The following is a 19,753-nucleotide window of genomic DNA, read 5'->3' on the forward strand; positions in this document are numbered from 1 at the left end:
ATTTCAAGTGTCCTTCAAACTAGGTTTGAAATTTTTTTTTAGTAGTAGGTAAATCAATTTCCAGGACCTTAAAGCAATGGCAGCTACTACATTTACATAATTTTTAATGTGTAGTTTTTTTCACTAATTCAGACCTGATTTCCCTTCTTTCAAAGGGAATTTTTTTCTTTGGTACAAATTAAGCACATAATTGTTCACAAGACATAAGAACACAGAAATGATTAGAAGGGGATGGGAGAAATCAGAGAAGCCTTTCTATAGAAAAAGATCCTTTGAGTATGTCTGGAATAAAGAACTGGATTAGAGAAGCAGAGCAGAAGAGTGAGCATCCCAGGTTGACAGAATGGCCTGTGCAAAGCTATACTGCACTTGACCTGAGGGGCTATGCAGGGGCAAAGGTCGAACCTTAAGCATCTCGAAGCCCGACTGTAAGCACTTGCCCTCCACCTCAGCAGCCAAGTGGGCCAGGTCCCGGCGCTTGTCTCCAAGGTGAGCAGCATTTTCTCTGAGACGCTGTAGAATGTCCTGTTCTTCCTCCTCTAGTCGTGAAAGCAACATCTGTTGCTCTTCATCCAGCCGCCTATGAAGCTCTTCAAATTCCTTTAAGATCTGTTGCCGGCGACACTCCACGAGTCTCTGAGAAAAGAGGGAAGGTGTTATATTTAGCAGGACCAGTGGGGCCTTTCCCTACCCACCATGTGTATGAATTAACACAGACTTCCAGTGTCCTTGGAAATAGCTTAACAGGATACACATGTTTCTCTCCATTGAAATCTCCTTCTGGAAGTAATGGCTCCATCCCCATTGTCACCCTTACTGATTATTCGGGAATGAAGACCACTGGGGAAATTTAAAAAAATCAGTGTTTAGGGGCTCCTGGATGGCTCAGTGGGTTAAAGCCTCTGCCCTCGGCTCGGGTCATGATCTCAGGGTCCTGGGATCGAGCCCTGCGTTGGGCTCTCTGCTTGGCGGGGAGCCTGCTTCCCCCGTCTCTCTGCCTGCCTCTGCCTACTTGTGATCTCGCTTGCTATGTCAAATAAATAAATAAAATCTTAAAAAAAAAATCAGTGTTTAAAAAATTTTTAATTTTCTTGGGCCACCTGGGCGGCTCAGTGGATTAAGCCTCTGCCTTCAGATCAGGTCATGATCTCAGGGTCTTGGGATCGAGCCCCGAATTGGGCTCTCTGCTGGGTGGGATGCCTGCTTCCCCCTCTTTCTCTGCCTGCCTCTCTGCCTACTTGTGATCTCTCTGTGTGCCAAATAAATAAATAAAATCTTTTAAAAAAATTTAGTTTTTTTTATTAACCTCTAAAAAAGCTGTACTTCTATGGTTTAGTGAAAAGAAAAAGCAAGATGTAAGAACTCAATAATATAATGGCATCTACTATTATGGATACAAGCTATATCTGTTAGTCCCAACTCTAAAGTTCTAGCTAATACAAATTATCAAGAAAAGGGAAGAAATAAGTATTGGAAAGTTAGAGATAAGATGGTCATCATTTGTATATTGCTAGACATCTACCCTCTAAAAACCAGAGAACCAACTGGAAAAGTATCAGAATCAGTAAGATTTTAGTAATGGGTTGTTACAAAATATATACAGTGATTGTTAAACAAAACAGTCTGTGAAGGTCCATTATATATATACCCGGATTTTTTTTTCCATAAATAGGTTGTATAAAGGTGTTTTTTTCCCTTATGATTTTCTTAATAACATTTCCTTTTTCTAGCTCACTTGATTGTGAGAATACAGTATATAATACAAATAACATATAAAATAGGTGTTAATCACTGTTTATGTCATCTCTAATGCTTTTGGTCAACAGTAAGGTATTAAGAGTTAAGTTTTTCAATGACATGGATGGAACTACAGGGTATTATGCTAAGTGAAATAAGTCAGTCAGAGAAAGACAAATATCATATCATTTCATTCATATGTGGAATTTAAGAAACAAAACAGGAGCATAGGAGAAGGGAAGGAAAAATAAAACAAGATGAAACCAGAGAGGAAGACAAACCATAAGAGACTATTAATCATAGGAAATAAACTGAGGGTTGCTGGAAGGGAGGTGGGTGGGGGGATGGGGTAACTGCGTGATGGGCATTAAGGAGGGCATGTGATGTGAAGAGCACTGGGTGTTATATGCAACTGATGAGTCACTAAATTCTACTTCTGAAACTAAAAAAAAGAGTTAAGTTTTTGGGGAGTTGAAAGTTATATGCAGATTTTCCTCTGCAATGCTAATCTTGTTCAAGGGTCAACTGTATATTGATTTCAGCAACAAACCCGTTTAATAGTTTCAAGTCACTTCAGAGAACTGACAGTTCCCATCCCAGGATTAGGTTCCAGAGTTTGTGAATTAGTTGTTGAAATTTGAAACATGTTTTCTCTCAGCTACCATACAAAATTAAATTTCTAATCTTCCTGAAATTTGATAATATAGGCCTAAAACACCAGCCATAATACTTTCTGAAAGTTATCACTTAGCATGTCCTTCCTTCTGTACTTCCACTGCAACTAATGATCTGCCCAGATGGTAGTCTCCAAGTGTCATATGATTGATGAAGAAAAGTAAACCCAAGAGTGAAGTAAAAGAGGAGCAGAGACAGGGACTCTGGAAATAAAAAGTAGATAGGGACTGAAAGGCAGGGCTGAGGGTGAATAGAGAGGGGCTGCAAAGCCAGTGTGGGTCTTAGAAGCACAGTATTTCTGGATTTCAAGCTAGTTCTCAGCAGAAGTTGGCTAGCTCCAGTTCTGGAGCTGCTGCTGCTTCCCATTTCACTGGCGGCTCCTCAGGTGCACAGTGGAACAAAATATACTCTTAAAACATTTACCCTGTGAAAATTATAAAAGGAAAACTCACTAAAATGTAGGTAGGATGCCAGCAGCGGGAGCTCAACCGCTGGTCAGTTGTAGACCCAACCAGAAGAGATGTACCTTGTAAGTCCATAATATCTTACTACCCCAAGAGGAGGAAGAAAGGTTTGTTTTTTGCAGGGCAACAAGCCCAACCAGTGACAAACTGTCACAACCTAGTCAATGAAAAGTCCCTATACTCTGAACTCCCAGTTTACTTCAAGGACTCTTCATTTATGAGAGTCCCTCCTAAATACCCCCTTTCCTCTTTAGAAGAGTGGTCCTCTCCTTTGTTCTCTAGACTTGCCTATGGTTTTGCCTTAGCTTGCTTGTCCTGAATTGCAATTCTCTGCTATTACTGAATAATCTCATTGATGCAGGTAAAATAACTGAATTTTATTTCTTAACCCCTAAGTAAAACACAACTTTTTTCTTGGTGTGTATGCACACATGTGTGTTAGTATATGTTGAGAGGTGATGTATGGGTAGAATTTAGGATTCATACCTGTGGTAAATAGGAAGCAAAGGGCTGTCTTCTATATAATTCCATAATCCCTTCTCTTTTTTCCCACTCTATATATGTAGGGCACTGGTTCTTAATGAGGATGTTACTTCCCACTAGGGATATTTTGGAAACAAGGGGCATTTTTTTGTTTTCCATAACTGGGGGTACTCTAGTAAGGCTGCTAACATGCCAGTATGTGAAATAACTCTGCAACATGCACTGTCCTGCACTATTTTCTATGTTCTGCTATATATTTAAAAACATAAGCCTGGACTTGAATGTCATTTTATACATAAACAGAGTATGTATAATATACCTGAATTTTTTAGAAATGGCTGAATAAAACGAAGACTGTATTTTTTTTTAGAACTTAACCAAAAGTTACTTATTTTGAAAAATTATGTCACGAAGAGCTAAGCTGCTTGTGATGCTTGACAACATTACTATGCAATTATTTCAGTCTGAATTTGTATTTGTGGCATTGTTGATGATGTCACATATAGGTACAAGGATAAAACTACATTGTGGTGTCTTTCAGGGTAGCTGTGCCCAAATACTTATATATCAGATTTTATTCAAATCACTTTCCTTTATGTTGTATGTGTGTGTATGTATTTGGGCATAAGTCTCTTTTAAAAATTACACAGATAAGTTATTTTATCTTTAACTTTCACTTCAGCATCATTAATTACTAATTATTTATGTTTAAAAGGGGCACTGGGCCTGAATCTGGAAGTAGGGATGAGGGAGAGGTAGGAAGGAGAATTCAAATGGTCACAAAAGGAATGTTGGTGGTAGTTTCAGAGACCACTGAATTTTCAAAAACATCACAGTTCCGTTCAAAAAAAATTTTTATTCCCCTCTTTATCCTTTACCTTTAAGAAGGTGATCAACAGGAACAGGAAAGTTAATGACTGGGAATAAGCTTCGTTTTCACATATTTTAAGTTTCTCAGGAGCCCTCCAAAAGAACAAAGAACTTTTTTTTAAAGTTCACCTTTGCAATCAAAATTAGTTAAAATTTAAAAAAATTCAAATGCTTGCTTTATTCAAATATATAAAGGACTAAGGTAATACTTAGTAATACTTAATCATACTTGCTTTCTGTCAAAATGTTGTCATTGTTAAAAAATTAGTGTCTGGGGCGCCTGGGTGGCTCAGTGGGTTAATCCTCTGCCTTCTGCTCAGGTCCTGATCCCAGGGTCCTGGGATCGAGCCCCGCGTCGGGCTCTCTGCTCAGCAGGAAACCTGCTTCCCTGTCTTTCTCTGCCTGCCTCTCTGCCTACTTGTGACCTCTCTCTGTGTCAAATAAATAAATAAAATCTTTAAAAAAAAAAAAAAAAAAATTAGTGTCTCTACTATTTTCAAACTTGCGTTTAATTTCTGGTGATACCAGAATCTCAATTCCAAAAACTCATTATTTTTTCTGGAAGCTTTTAATGAGGTCAAATTTCTATGTTGTCTTCTTATGAATTTGCAACTGTGCTTTTTGTGCCATGTCATTATATATTTTCTCCACTTGATTATAAGCTCAAGCAGGACAGGGACTGTTTTTGATCATCATTGTTCCCCAGTGTCAGAATTTGGCCTATACTGGAAGCTTAGTACATACTTATTGATTCATGCAGAGCTAGTATCCCTGATTTTGCCACATATTGGCTGTGTGATTTGGACTAAATAGTTATTCAAGTTTTGTTTCCTCCTGTGATAACTGAGGGTAATAATACCTACTTTACTAAGTTCATTTTTGCTAACGATGACCTTCAGGACTCCCTTTCCTTTGTGTTATAGCTCCTCTAAGTCCCACATGTTCATTGGCCTGAACTCTTAAAACTTTAACCTGGGCAGAACCTTAAAATCAAATGCAACCCTGTAAGTTTGGAATGTCATGGCATCCAATGAATTCATATATGGGACTCAATAAATAGTTATTACTGCCATTATTAAGAATTGTTCACTGTCCAATAAAATAAGACAGATAGCAAAATATCATGCTACAAATGTGGTAATGCTATGAAGAAGAAGCAAAATTATATGCAAATTAAGAAAGTTAATTTCTGGGCGCCTGGGTGGCTCGGTGGGTTAAGCCGCTGCCTTCAGCTCAGGTCATGATCTCAGGGTCCTGGGATCAAGTCCTGGATCGGGCTCTCTGCTCAGCAGGGAGTCTGCTTCCTCCTCTCTCTCTTTCTGCCTGCTTCTCTGCCTACTTGTGATCTCTCTCTGTCAAATAAATAAATAAAATCTTAAAAAAAAAAAAAAAAGAAAGTTAATTTCTGAAGGGTCAAGGAAGGTTGCATAGGAAGTGGCTTTTATCTTACCTGAAGGATAGATAGGATCCTATAGATGTAGGAGGGAGAGAGCAACAGTCTAGGAATGAACTAACATCATCTAACATACCTGAACTTACTTAAGAGAATGTGGTCCTAAAGTCACTGGGTAGTTCTGGGAGCTCTTTGTCTGCTTCTTCCTTCTTTCTCCCCAGAGAACCTTCCAAATTCTTCTCTCCTCAATCCCTCTAAGAAACTCCTATACCCTGTTCTCTCCTTGATTTACAAGGAAAACGGAGACCAATGGGCATGAACTCCCTCAACTTGCCACATGTAAGATGTTCTGTCTGTCCTTCCTTCACTACCTACATCTTTCTCTTCAATACTTAATTCATGAAAAATAATTTCAGTACAATGTATAATGACAAAGAAGCCTAATAAAATACCATTATTTTTGAGAGAACATTGAATGAATCAGACCTGGTGGATTAAATAATGCATGGTTAACTGCCTGCAGAGCAGCCCAAATGGAATCACCTGCCTTTACCTTGAGCTCTCCAGGCTTCTTCTCCTCAGAGGACTTGCAGCGGGTGATCTCCTGCAGCTTCTGCTCTAGGGGCTCCAGGCACTTCTGTAATTTTTCCTGAGGGTGGAAGTGGGAAAGAGGGGACATTTGGGGTTGGCTGGCACATCCTACATTCAGAGGTTAACTCACTTATTTTAAACCCATTTATTTGCTTCCTATCCATCTCATCACCTCTTGATCCCACTTCCTTCCTTGCCTGTCATTTGGGGTGTCGATTTCTGGTCCCTCCTTCTGCCACCAGCTTGTCCCCATCATATTCCTTGCTCACCAAACTTTCCTCTCACTGAATCTCACAGTTGTCCAGCTGTCACCAACTCCGTGTCTTTCCCCAATCCTATCATTTTCTTACTCAAGTGGTTGCCTTTTATGGTCAAAGTGACTTTCTGTATTCTAGCATCCTTCTTTACACTTGTCCTGCTATCCAACTCAAACCACCTACAAATATAATAAAGTCTTTATTACTTATACTGTAAACTACTTTAAATCTTGTGTCCAAGATTTTATTAACATAATTAAAAAAATACTTGGTCAGTGCTAAGATATTAAAATCTTTAGTTCTTATTACATGAACATTTACCCTGTGTCCCAACAGTAATTAAATCAGATACCACATTACCTATTATCTAGGCAGATACAAATGGCAGACAAGTTCAGCTTAGTTTGGTGGGGGATCAGCCTAATGAATGTTATCTATTCCCACTACCAATGGGAATATAAGGAACATTCTGAGTACGGGGACAGAATGAAGAAATCAAACCACTTTTTAGTTCTTCCTAAATTTCATCATCTCCAAGTGGTTTCATTCATTTATAAAAAATGATACATTGTAAGACCACACAAACCAATATTCCACATAAGACTCAAATGATGTTAGGAAAAGTCAGAAAGCAATTTTGAGGCACTGCTCAAAACTTGTCATGCTTGAGGATAACTGATCAGATGTACTGTGTGCCCTCTGTGTATGTAGCTCTGAGGGGACTAGAGAGTAAGGACCAGATACAGTCTTGCCCTCAGGAGCTTAGGATCCTGTACCCAGGGAGTCTCCCATCCTCTGCACTCCTCCCTCTTGGCCCACATTGGTGTCATGTGTCTGGTTCCCCACCTTGTACTCCTGTGTGGCATCATCCAGTGGCACGACGGTATGGGCCCGGTGGGTGTGGGAAATTGCACATATCAAACATACAGCCTCCTGGTCCTCATAGCAAAAGAGGCTGAGGGCCTCATGGTGCTGGGGGCAGAGGCTTTCATCTCGGATCTTCCGCTTGACAGCCTGGAGCTGCTTGGCTATTTCCACCATACTGCCTAGTTGTCGATTAGGCCGGAGACTGCGGTAGCGGGATGTCTTTCGACAGACAGGACAAGGGAAGTCCCTCTCTAGGTCCTCCCACCAGCGGGTGATGCAAGCTTTGCAGAAGTTGTGCCCACACTCAATGATGACAGGCTCCTTCAGATACTCCAGGCACACAGAGCAACTTGCTTCCACCTGTAAGTTCTCCAGCGCTGCAGCTGTGGAGGCTGCAGAGGCCCCAGCATCTAATAGACTTGTCTCTGCCATTATTTAACTTAGGGATGGAAAGGGGGCAGAAAAAGATAAATATTAGTTGGAAGTTTAGTTTTCTGGTATCCCTGGCCTGACATTTACTCCCATGATAAATCCTAAATCTGGTTAGTCCTATTTTGGTATTTTACTCTTCCCTTCCACTAGATTCAACATTTTTTTTTTTTTTTTAAAGTAGGCTTCATGCTCAGTGTGGAGTCCAACACAGGGCCTGAATGCAGGACCCTGAAACCTGAACCAAGGTCAGGAGTTGGACACCTAACTGACTGAGCTATCCAGGCACCCCTCACCCTCTTTTTTGTTTGTTTCCAAAACCTGTGACTCCCAGCCACCAATCTATTTTTTTTTTCCTCCTCAATACAGACACCCAACACCCATCTCTTTTGTCTTTACCTCTGCTTTTTCGTTAGAGGCTTCCTTCAACCCTACCCCAGCATACTTCTCCTGATCCAGACTTATCCCACATGTGTCTTAAAACCAGACCAATGTATCCCTGGTTTGACATGTTTTTCTAATAGACGAGAAAGGGGCTTGGGAAACTGAAAGGTGCTATAAAAGTCAAAGTATTACTTAAGATTTCTTAAGTATATTTTAAGGTTTAATATGACAGAAGAATTTTATTACAATAGATCCTTGAAGCATAAGCCACTGTTCTCTCCCTCTTTCAAAGGGTGAAAAAAGGAGTAAGTTAGGCAAGAGTAACAAGCTCTTCTTTTCAAGAAATTTGAAATTATTCTTTATTAGACTAGTCTAGAGAAGGTGTGCCTCTTGGAGTGAAATGATTCACACAACATCCCATATCTTTGTGTGCACTTGGATATTTGGAACTGCTGAAGAGTGATAAATAGGTGGCAACTACACTAAAGAGTATATTAGTACATACTTCTTGAAAAAATATACTTCTTGGAAAGAGGCTGAGGAAGTCTTTTCTAAAATTCAGCAGTGATTGGAGTCTTTTGAAACAGCCACTGAAAACTAATTCCTTGGAGGTACTGTACCTCCAACTAATAGGTTCTAGAGTGGTTGGGAATTAGAGAAAGAAAAGTAAAGAGTCAATCAAAGTCTCCCTCAAGTGAAGGCTCAAAATACTGGAAATGCATCAAAGGGATTTATAAAGCAGAAGGCTGGTCCCCCACTCCTTCCTTGAAAATCACCGCTTTTATCCATGAAATAGTTGATTTCTCTATCTACCACCTCTTCCTCACCAAGAGACCCAACAGAAGAAAGGAAATTTAGTAGGTCTAAGTGCTAAGAGAAAAGTGGTCATGTAATGAGTTGGGTTAACAATGATTATTGTATATACTGATGGCACACATGAAAAGTGTTTTAATTTGGAATAGGAACTGATAACTTATTTGGATCTGAACTCTTCCCTCAACCAGGAGAGAAGTTCAGTCAAATGGTTCTTCTTTACCAAAGGGTAACCAACTTCAACTAGTGAACCTGCCCCCTTCTTCTAGAAATTAGGCGGCCTCCTCACCTGGGGTGAGTTGAACTGTACGCAGAGTTAGGGACCAGGATGGATCTAGACTGGCAAATAAGTGGTGTCAAAGAGAAATGGGGAAAAGGTTAGGAAAGCAGAGAGAGGACTTGGAGTTACAACCCAGAGTGAGGTGTCTCTGGGTTGGTCATTTCTTTCCCTCTCTATTCCTAGAGTCTCAGTAGAAGGGCAAACTTCAGGGACATCCTTATTTTGTTTCTACTACTGTCTGGGGTCCCACCTTGCGACCCTTTTCTGAGCGTCGTCCACAACTCAGTCCCACCCTCGTCTCCATCTTCTCTCGCCAGATCTAGCATAAGGGGATTGGAGAGGGGGAAAGGAAACGTAGTGGTTGACAGGGAAGGAGGAATGCGTGTCCAGGTAAGGAGGAGGTGTGACGTGAAGGTGGGATGCCTGCCGCTATGACGCAGCCGAGGCCCGCGGTGACGGCGTCAGAGTTTCACCCCGGGAGGTGAGCGGCAGCGGGACCGGGGAACGGCGGGGTAGCCAAGCAACGCCGGACGCGCTGACGTCGCCGGGGCGGCAAAACGTCCGCCCGGGCCCGAGGCGGGCGGAGGCAGCTGTGGTTACGTGCTGGGGGCCTGTGACGCAGTCGCGGGGCGCTGGGACGCGGCGTGCGGAGTCGGCCGGCAGGGGCAGGCCCCAAGGCCCGGGCGCGGCGGCGGGACAGCACCTACCTTCCCGGCTTCAGGTCCGGGAGTGCGGGGCGCGGAGCCGCCGGAGCGCAGCCTCCCTCCTTCCTCCTCCCCCCGCCCCCGCCCCACAGCGCGACACACAATACTCGCCGGAAGCGGAAGCCGCGCCGAGAGGCTCGTGTCAGTGGAAGTCGGGGTGTCGGCTGGCCGCGGTGGGAAGGCCTAGCGGTGCCTGCGGGAGGTGGAAAAGGAGGGGGGTCAGAGGTGAGAACCAGCTGGAGGAGTCAGGAACGAGAAGGGACCCGGAGGGGCAGGTATCTGAAATGTGGTCGTCCAGGTGACCGGAGGACTCCTCTGGAGAAAGAGGGCCGCGCATGCGCCTGGTGGAGCGCTGAAGCCCCATTGCCCGCAGGGCGCCGGCGGGATCCCCGGACGGTGGCTGTTCGCCAGGCTCCGGGGCCAGGCTCTGGCCACGCTTGCTGGTCCTGGGTAGGGCTGGGAGCCCCTGAGGGCAGGGCAAGGGCGGCTGCGGACTTTGAGCTACACTTATCCTCTTTTCAGGTCAGTCCACAGAGAAGGTGGCGAGCTGAAGCGGCGGCCAGTTACGTGGCGGACCTGCGGGTCTCAGCTGGCACGTCACTTCCGACTGGTTGAGTTTTAGCCTTTCCAGGATTAGGTAAGTTGTCCCTGCCTTGGGCTTCAAATGCTCTTCGCTCTACCCTCTGCAGGCGGGCTTAAAGACATTGTTTAACACACCCCCCCCCCCCCCCCCCCCCCCGTGGAGTGAAAGTCTTGCCTTTCTGCTGCTCGGGTTTTTATCTTCAACTCGCTCGGCGGCTGACCACAAGCAAGCTTGCAATAAACCGCGGTTAAAGTGGTTGCTGCCTAACGGTCATTCTTTCCACTTTGGAGACTATGACTCCAGATTGTCCCAAAGAGCAGATGATGCTTGTGTGGGGACTCCAGACTTTTGCATTATAGCCTCCCTGCTTTCCTCTTCTACTGGAAGCTTTGCAGGCCTGTGACTTTGGAGGAAGAGCCTGCTGAAAGAAGTATGTTGAAACTAGGGATGAGATGCTGAAAAGAGGTGATGGAGCTGGGGAGGACCTAGTGCAGGGTGGAATAGTGATGAGACTGGAGAGGAGTTGGTGCTAGGAGTGTCTGATATTGTTCATCAGAAAGTCAGCTTGTCCCACCTTCTCTCCCCCAATACGTGGCATGCAGAATGAAAGACATGGGCAAATTTTGGTGTACCCATTTCTAGGAGGAAATGGCTGAAGGGCCCCTCTTGTTCCTGTGTAAGTGTTTACAAACACAGTGTAGTATTTAACCTTACATCCTGGGAGCCAGAAACTGTTTACTTGCAGAAAACATCAAATGTGTGAGGTATAGGGGTTTAGGATCAGGCATATAATTGGTCTCCTTGAGCTTTTTTTTCTGGTAGCCAATGATTTGAAGAGGATTAGACTTGGGAAGATTATTTTTCTCATTGTTATTTGACTGTTAGGAATTTTAGCTGTGGTAAAATTCAGTTTATAAAACGCCTCAATCTTTTTTTGGAAATTTTATATAATTATTTGAGAGAATGTGCGAGAGAGAGAGAGAGAGAGAGATCAGGAGCCTGTCAGAGGGAAAGGGAGAAGTGGAGGCCCAGCTGAGCAGGGGGCCTGCTGAGGGACTCATCCCAGGACTCCAGGTATCATGATCCTGGGGGAAGGCTAACTGACAGCCACCTGGGTGCCCAAAATACCTCAGTTTTAAGATAGGGTAGTTTGAAAGCCACTAACTGAGGGGTCAGCCACTTTAGCTTTGCTTTGGAGGGAGGGTGGTGACGGTGAGGTTCTGGTTTTGATTTGTTCATTTGTAACTTTTTAAAGTGTTGCTAGCATTCCATACTGGCTTTCCGTTTGTAGGTAACCATTCCGAGGAGGAAGAGTATTTCAAAAGTCTGTGAAGAATGTGTTTGCCTGGAGACTGATTATTAACAAGATTTTATGCTGAGTATGGAAGGAAAGGTGAGAGAATGTTTAGATAAAAATATAAAATTACGGGGTGCCTGGGTGGCTCAATGGGTTAAGCCTCTGCCTTTGGGCCAGATCATGATCTCAGGGTCCTGGGATCGAGCCCTGCATCAAGCCCTGCATCTCTGCTCAGCAGGGAGCCTGATTCCCCTTCTCTCTCTGCCTGCCTTTCTGCCTACTTGTGATCTCTCTCTCTCTCTATCACATAAATAAATAAAATCTTAAAAAAAATTATATAGGGCATGTACTAGGATATAGAATAGGGGTTGGCAAATCTTGCCTGTAAAGAACCAAATAAGCTGTATTTTCTGCTTTGAGTCTCATACTTCCTCTGTATTTGTAGTGTGAAAACAGTGTTAGTACTAAATGAATGAGAATTGCTTTGTTCCAATAAAACTTATTGTATGGACACTGAAATTTGAGTTTCATATGTCATAAAATACTTATTTTTCTTTTGATTTAACCCCTAATCATTTAAAAATGTAAAAACCATTTTTTAAAAAAGATTTTATTTATTTATTTGTCAGAGAGAGTGAGCACAGGTAGACAGAGTGGCAGACAGAGGCAGAGGGAGAAGCAGGCTCCCTGCCGAGCAGGGAGCCCGATGGGGGACTTGATCCCAGGATGCTGGGATCATGATCCCTGAGCCGAAGGCAGCTGCTTAACCAACTGAACCACCCAGGTGTCCCTGTAAAAAGCATTTTTAGTTTGTAGGTCGTATAAACACAGGTACCCCTGATATAGAACAATAATGAAGTACCCAGGATGTTTCAAGAGAGAGTAATTGTGAACAAGGGTGAACACAATGCTGTGACATCTTATTTCTATCTGTGTGAAATATTACATAAAATAATAATAAAGGAAACCTTAAATCTTTTTTTTTTTAAAAGATTTTATTTATTTATTTGACAGAGAGAAATCACAAGTAGACGGAGAGGCAGCCAGAGAGAGAGAGAGGGAAGCAGGCTCCCTGCTGAGCAGAGAGCCCGATGCGGGACTCGATCCCAGGACCCTGAGATCATGACCTGAGCCGAAGGCAGCGGCTTAACCCACTGAGCCACTCAGGCGCCCCTTAGCCCACATTTATTATGACTTGTGAAACTTGGTAAGTTGAGATTTATGAATATAGTAGGATATAAGTACATTCTCTCTCTTTTTTTTTAAGATCTTATTTATTTATTTGACAGAGAGATCATAAGTAGGCAGAGAGGCAGGCAGAGAGAGAGAGAGAGGAGGAAGCAGGCTCCCTGCCAAGCAGAGAGCCCGATGCGGGGCTCCATCCCAGGACCCTGAGATCATGACCTGAGCCGAAGGCAGAGGCTTAACCCACTGAGCCACCCAGGTGCCCCTACAAGAACATTCTTTAAACAAACTGTTTTCCTTGTTCAGAATTGAAAGGAATTGTAGTTCAGGGGACGGAATAATGCTGAGTTATAATGTTGATTTATTTATATCAAGGCATTTCCACCAAAGGAGTATGCAAAAATGCATTGCAGTAATGACATGGAGAATTAAAATAAAAAAATATATACATTGTAATGTATTTTTTTTTTAAAGATTTTATTTATTTATTTGAGAGAGAGAGACAGTGAGAGAGAGCATGAGCGAGGAGAAGGTCAGAGGGAGAAGCAGACTTCCCATGGAGCTGGGAGCCCGATGTGGGATTCAATCCTGCGATTCCGGGATCATGACCTGAGCCGAAGGCAGTCATCCAACCAACTGAGCCACCCAGGCATCCCAGCTTGTAATGTATTTTTAAAAAATTTATACCTAGATTCAATTTAGTTAACATACAGTGTATTGTTAGTTTCAGGGATAGAATTTAGTGATTCATCAGTTGCATGTAAGACCCAGTGCTCATTATATCAAGTGTCCTCAGTTAGCCCATTCTGCACTAATTCCCCTCCAGCAACCCTGAGTTTGTTCCCTGTAGTTTAGAGTCTCTTATGGTTTGTCTTCTCTGTATCTTACTTGTTTTCCTTTCCCTTCCTCTGTGTTCATCTGTTTTGTTTAGAAAATTCCAGATAGGAATGAAATCATAATGGTATTTGTCTTTCTCTGATTGACTTGTTTTGCATAGCCTAATATCCTCTAGTTTCATTCATTTTGTTGCAAATGGCAAGATTTCACTCTTTTTGATGGCAGAGTAATATTCCATATTGTATATAACACACATCTTTTTTTTTCCCTCTATAAGTGAAAAGCCAAATTGGGCTTTTTTTTTTTTTTAAGATTTTGTTTATTTTTTTGAGAGTGTACACATGAGTGGGTTGAGGGGTGCAGAGGGAGAAGCAGATTCCTACAGAGCCAGGAGCCCAATGTGAACTTGATCCCAGGACCCTGGAATCATGATCTGAATTGAAGGCAGACCTTTAACCAACTGAGCCACCCAGGTACCCTGGGCTTTTTTTTTTTTAAAGATTTTATTTATTTATTAGACAGAGATCACAAGTAGGCAGAGAGAGAGAGACAGGCAGAGAGAGAGAGAGAGAGAGGGAAGCAGGCTCCCTGCTGAGCAGAGAGCCCGATGTGGGAGATCATGACCTGAGCTGAAAGCAGAGGCTTTAACCCACTGAGCCACCCAGGCGCGCCCCCCCCCTTTTTTTTAACTTAAAATCAATTTAATTAACATATGGTATATTATTATTTCTAGGGTTAGAATTTAGTGATTCATCAGTTGCATATAACGTGCAGGGCTCATTATATCAAATGCCCTCCTAATGCCCATCACCCAGTTACTCTCTGCCCTCATCTACTTCCCCTCCAGCAACTGTGTTTGTTTCCTAGAGTTAAGAGTCTTTATGGTTTGTCTCCCTCTCTGATTCCATCTTACTTTTTTTTCCTTTCCTTCCCCTATGTTTGCTTTATTTCATAAATTTAAATATTTCCACTAATGTCCGGGGCAGCTATGTACATAGCAGACAACATGGCGCTTGCGCCTGTGGCTAAACAGAGGACCTGCGCACCACCTGAAAGATGATTGGCTGTGCCCAGAACAGGTAGCCCGAGGACACTGCGTGCTTTTTATCATGCTATCAGGCTTCCTTTCACATGTCCAGTCTGCTGATGGGAGGAGAGGGGATACAAATAGGGGTAAAGATCCGGGTAAGGAGAGAACAATAAAGATTCACAAGCTTGTCACTCCGTGTCTCCGGGTCGTTCTTGCTGGCGAGAGCGACACACTAACAGGGATATGAATGAAATCATATATTTGTCTTTTTAATGTCATTCTATTTTATTTTATTTATTTTATTAGTTTAGTTTAGTTTAGTTTAGTTTCAGTATTCCAAGATTCATTGTTTATGCACCACACCCAGTGCTCCATGCAATATGTGCCCTCCTTACTACCCAGAACCAGGCTCACCCAATCCCCCCCCATCCTCCTCCTCTCCAAAACCCTCAGTTTGTTTCTCAGAATCCACAGTCTCTCATGGTTCATTAACACCTCCGATTTCCCCCAATTCACTTCTCTCCAGCTCCCAGTGTCCTCCATGTTTTTCCTTATGCTCCAGAAGTAAGTGAAACCATATGATAATTGACTCTCTCTGCTTGACTTAGTTCACTCAGCATAATCTCCAGTCCTGTCCATGTTGATACAAAAGTTGGGTATTCATCCTTTCTGATGGAAGCGTAATACTCCATTGTATATATGGACCACATCTTTATCTACTCATCTGTTGAAGCGCATCTTGGCTCTTTCCACAGTTTGGCAACTCGCCATTCCTGCTATGAACATTGGGGTACAGGTGGCTCTTCTTTTAACTACATCTATATCTTTGGGGTGAATATCCAGTAGTGTAATTGCAGGGTCATAGGGTAGCTTTTTTTGTTGTTGTTGTTGTTTTAAAAGATTTTATTTATTTATTTGACTGAAATCATGAGCAGGCAGAGAGGCAGGCAGAGAGAGAGAGGGGGAAGCAGGCTCCCCGCTGAGCAGAGAGCCTGACTCGGGGCTTGATCCCAGGACCCTGGGACCATGACCTAAGCCAAAGGCAGAAGCTTTAACCCACTGAGCTACCCAGGTGCCCCAGTAGCTCTATGTTTAATTTCTTTTTAAAAAAATTTTATTTATTTTTTAAATTTCAGTGTTCCAGAATTCATTATTTACGCACCATACCCAGTGTTCCATGCAATACATGCCCTCCATAATACCGACCACCAGGCTCACCCAACCTTCCACCCCCCACTCCTCCAAAACCCTCAGTTTGTTTTTCAGAGTCCACAGTTTCTCATGGTTCGTCTCCCCCTCCAATTTCCCCCAACTCCCTTCTCTTCTCCATCTCCCCATGTCCTCCATGTTATTTCTTAGGCTCCACAAATAAGTGAAACCATATGATAATTGACTCTCTCTGCATAATCTCTTCCAGTCCTGTCCATGTTGATACAAACGTGGGGTATTCATCCTTTCTGATGGAGGCGTAATACTCCGTAGTATATATGGACAACATCTTCCTTATCCATTTGTCCGTTGCAGGACATCTTGGTTCTTTCCACAGTTTGGCGACTGTCACCATTGCTGCTATGAACATTGGGGTACAGATGGCCCTTCTTTTCACTACATCTGTATCTTTGGGATAAATACCCAGTAGTGCAATTGCAGGGTCATAGGGAAGCTCTATTTTTAATTTCTTAAGGAATCTCCACACTGTTTTTCAAAGTGGCTGTACTAACTTGCATTCCCACCAACAGTGTAAGAGGGTTCCCCTTTCTCCACATTCTCTCCAACACACGTTGTTTATTGTCTTGTTCATTTTGGCCATTCTAACTGGTGTAAGGTGGTATTTCAGTGTGGTTTTGATTTGAATCTCCGTGATGGCTAATGATGATGAACATTTTTTCACGTGTCTGTTAGCCATTTGTATGTCTTCATTGGAGAAGTGTCTGTTCATGTCTTCTGCCCATTTTTTGATGTGATTATCTGTTTTGTGTGTGTTGAGTTTGGGGAGTTCTTTATTAGATCTTGGATATCAGCCCTTTGTCTGTAGTGTCATTTGCAGATATCTTCTCCCATTCTGTGGGTTGCCTCTTTGTTTTGTTGACTCTTTCCTTAGTTGTGCAGAAGCTTTTGATCTTGATGAAGTCCCAAAGGTTCATTTTCCCTTTGTTTCCTTTGCCTTTGGAGACATATCTTGAAAGAAGTTGCTGTGGTTGATGTCAAAGAGGTTACTGCCTATGTTCTCTAGGATTTTGATAGATTCCTGCTTCACATTGAGGTCTTTTATCCATTTAGAGTTTATCTTTGTGTGTGGTGTAAGAGAATGGTTGAGTTTCATTCTTCTATGCATAGCCGTCCAATTTTCTCAGCACAATTTATTGAGAGACTGTCTTTTTTCCACGGATAGTTTTTCCTGCTTTGCGGAGGATTAGTTGACTCTAGAGTTGCAGGTTCATATCTGGGCTCTCTACTCTCTTCCACTGGTCTATGTGTCTGTTTTGTGCCAGTACCATGCTGTCTTGGTGATCACAGCTTTGTAGTAAAGCTTGAAATCAGGCAACGTGATGCTCCCAGTTTTGTTTTTCTTTTTCAACATTTCCTTAGCAATTCGGGGTTTCTTCTGATTCCATACAAATTTTAGGATTGTTTGTTCCAGTTCTTTGAAAAATGCCAGTGGAATTTTGATTGGAATGGCATTGAAATTATAAATTGCTCTAGGCAGTATAGACATTTTAACAATGTTTATTCTTCCAATCCGTGAGCATGGCCTACTTTTCCATCTTTTTGTGTCTTCAGTTTCTTTTTTGAGTGTTCTGTAGTTCCTCGAGTACAGATCCTTTATCTCTTTGGTTAGGTTTATTCCCAGGTATCTTATGGTTTTTGGTGCTACAGTAAATGGAATCGATTCTCTAATTTCCCTTTCTGTATTTTCATTGTTAGTGTATAGGAAAGCACTGATTTCTGTACATTGATTTTGTATACTGCTTCATTACTGAATTGCTGTATGAGTTCTAGTAGTTGGGGGTGGAGTCTTTTGGGTTTTGCATAGAAAGTATCATGTCATTTGCAAAGCGAGAGAGTTTGACTTCTTCATTGCCAATTCAAATACCTTTTATTTCTTTTTGTTGTCTGATTGCTGTTGCTAGGACTTCTAATACTATGTTGAATGAGAGTGATGAAATTGGGCATCCTTGTCGTGTTCCTGATCTCAAAGGGAAGGCTGTCAGCTTTTCTCCATTAAGGATGATACTCGTGGGTTTTTCATAGATTTTATAAAGTTGAGGAATGTTCCCTCGATCCTTATACTTTGAAGTGTTTTAATTAGATAAAGATGCTGTATCTTGTCAAATGCTTTTTCTGCATCAATTGAGAGGACCCGGTGGTTCTACTCTATTCTCTTACTGGTTTATTCTATCACATTGATTGATCTGTGAATGTTGAAGCACCCTTGCATCCCATGGATAAATCCCACCTGGTCATGGTGGATAATCTTTTTAATATACTGTTGGATCCTCTTAGCTAGGATCTTGTTGTGAATCTTGGCTTCTGTATTCATGAGGGATGTTGATCTGAAATTCTCCTTTTTGATGGGGTCTTTGCCTTATTTCCTCTTAGGACCTCTTTTGCTGTATCTCACAGGTTTTGAACTGTCATGTTTTCATTTTCATTTATTTCTGTTCGCTTTTTAAATTCTTCTTTAATTTCCTGGTTGACTCATTTATTTGTTAGTAGGATGCTTCTTAACCTCCATGTATTTGTTCCTTCCAGAATTTCTCTTGTGATTGAATTTTTAAGTGGGTAGTCTGAAAATATGCATGGTATAACCTCATTCTTTTGGTATTGGTTGAGAACAGATTTGTGACCCAGTGTATGATGTATTTTGAAGAAAGTTTCATGTGCACTTGAGAGGAACGTGTAGTCTGTTGCTTTAGGATGAAATACTCTGAATATATCTTTGAAGTCTATCTGGTCTAGTGTGTCATACAAAGCCCTTATTTCTCTTCTGCTTAGATGATCTGTCCATTGCTGTGAGTGGGGTGTTAAAGTCCCCTACTATTACTGTATTAGTATTAATGTGTTTTGTTAAGCTTGTTATTAATTGGTTTATATATTTGGCTGCTCCAAGTTAGGGGCATAAAGATTTATAATTGTTAGATCTTCTTGGTGGATAGACCCTTTTATTTTGATACTGTGTCCTCCTTCATCTCTTTACACTCTTTGTTTTAAAGTCTGATTTCTCCAATGTGAGGATTGCTACCACTGCTTTCTTTTGATGTCCGTTAGCATGAGAAATTGTTCTCCAACCTTCACTTTCAATCTGGAGGTGTCTTTGGGTCTAAAATGAGTCTCTTGTAAACAGCATATTGATGGTATCCAGTCTGATATCCTATGTCTTTTGATTGGAGCATTTAGTCCATTTACATTGAGTAATTATTGAAAGATACCAGTTTAGTGGCATTGTATTACCTGTAAAGTCACTGTTAACTGTAGATTGTCTCTGTTCTTTTCTGAGCTTTGTTTCTTTTGGATGCTCTCTTTCTCAGGAAATCCCCTTTAATATTTCTTACAGGGCTGATTTAGTGTTTACAAATTCCTTTAGTTTTTGTTTATCCTAGAAACTATTCCTTCTTCTGTTCTGAATGACGGCCTTGTTAGATAAAGTATTCTTGGCTGCATATTTTCCGTACTTTGCACAGTGAGTATATGAGGCCAGTCCTTTCTGGCCTGCCAGGTCTCTGTGGATGGGTCTCCTGTTGGTCTGATGTTTCTACCCTTGTAGGTTATGGACCTCTTGTCCCTAGCAGCTTTCAGGATTTTCTCTGAATTTGCAAGCTTCACTATAATATGTGGAGGTGTTGACCTATTTTTATTGATTTTGAGGAGGGTTC

The 19,753-nt window shown here is 42.1% G+C and overlaps 2 protein-coding genes across 8 annotated transcripts in view; one reads left to right on the forward strand and one right to left on the reverse strand.

Annotated features, from left to right (window-relative positions):
* Positions 1 to 10,040, reverse strand: part of LOC309865927 (E3 ubiquitin-protein ligase TRIM39) — a 15,498-nt gene extending 5,458 nt beyond the window's left edge. For 5 of the 7 annotated variants that reach the window (XM_082732938.1, XM_082732935.1, XM_082732939.1 and 2 more), the window contains exons 1-4: positions 9,951 to 10,040; positions 7,317 to 7,776; positions 6,176 to 6,271; positions 406 to 636 (exon numbers count right to left, since the gene is read on the reverse strand). In XM_082732938.1, coding sequence (XP_082589064.1) covers positions 406 to 636; positions 6,176 to 6,271; positions 7,317 to 7,769 — 780 coding nt within the window. In that variant the 5' untranslated portion in view covers positions 7,770 to 7,776; positions 9,951 to 10,040. Of the gene's footprint in view, positions 1 to 405; positions 637 to 6,175; positions 6,272 to 7,316; positions 7,777 to 9,252; positions 9,298 to 9,493; positions 9,558 to 9,950 lie in introns of those variants that run through there. The other 2 variants (XM_082732936.1, XM_082732937.1) reach the window with 2 other exon arrangements.
* LOC309865165 (uncharacterized protein) overlaps positions 9,330 to 19,753 on the forward strand; it is a gene marked incomplete at its 5' end in the record, with an annotated part of 31,403 nt that continues 20,979 nt past the window's right edge. Inside the window, 4 exons of the mRNA XM_082731356.1 lie at positions 9,330 to 9,340; positions 9,658 to 10,222; positions 10,470 to 10,584; positions 11,822 to 11,923. Coding sequence (XP_082587482.1) covers positions 9,330 to 9,340; positions 9,658 to 10,222; positions 10,470 to 10,562 — 669 coding nt within the window. The 3' untranslated portion in view covers positions 10,563 to 10,584; positions 11,822 to 11,923. The remainder of the gene's footprint in view (positions 9,341 to 9,657; positions 10,223 to 10,469; positions 10,585 to 11,821; positions 11,924 to 19,753) is intronic.

The sequence above is a fragment of the Mustela nivalis genome (genome assembly GCF_964662115.1).
Source record: "Mustela nivalis genome assembly, chromosome: 5".
Taxonomy (NCBI): domain Eukaryota; kingdom Metazoa; phylum Chordata; class Mammalia; order Carnivora; family Mustelidae; genus Mustela; species Mustela nivalis.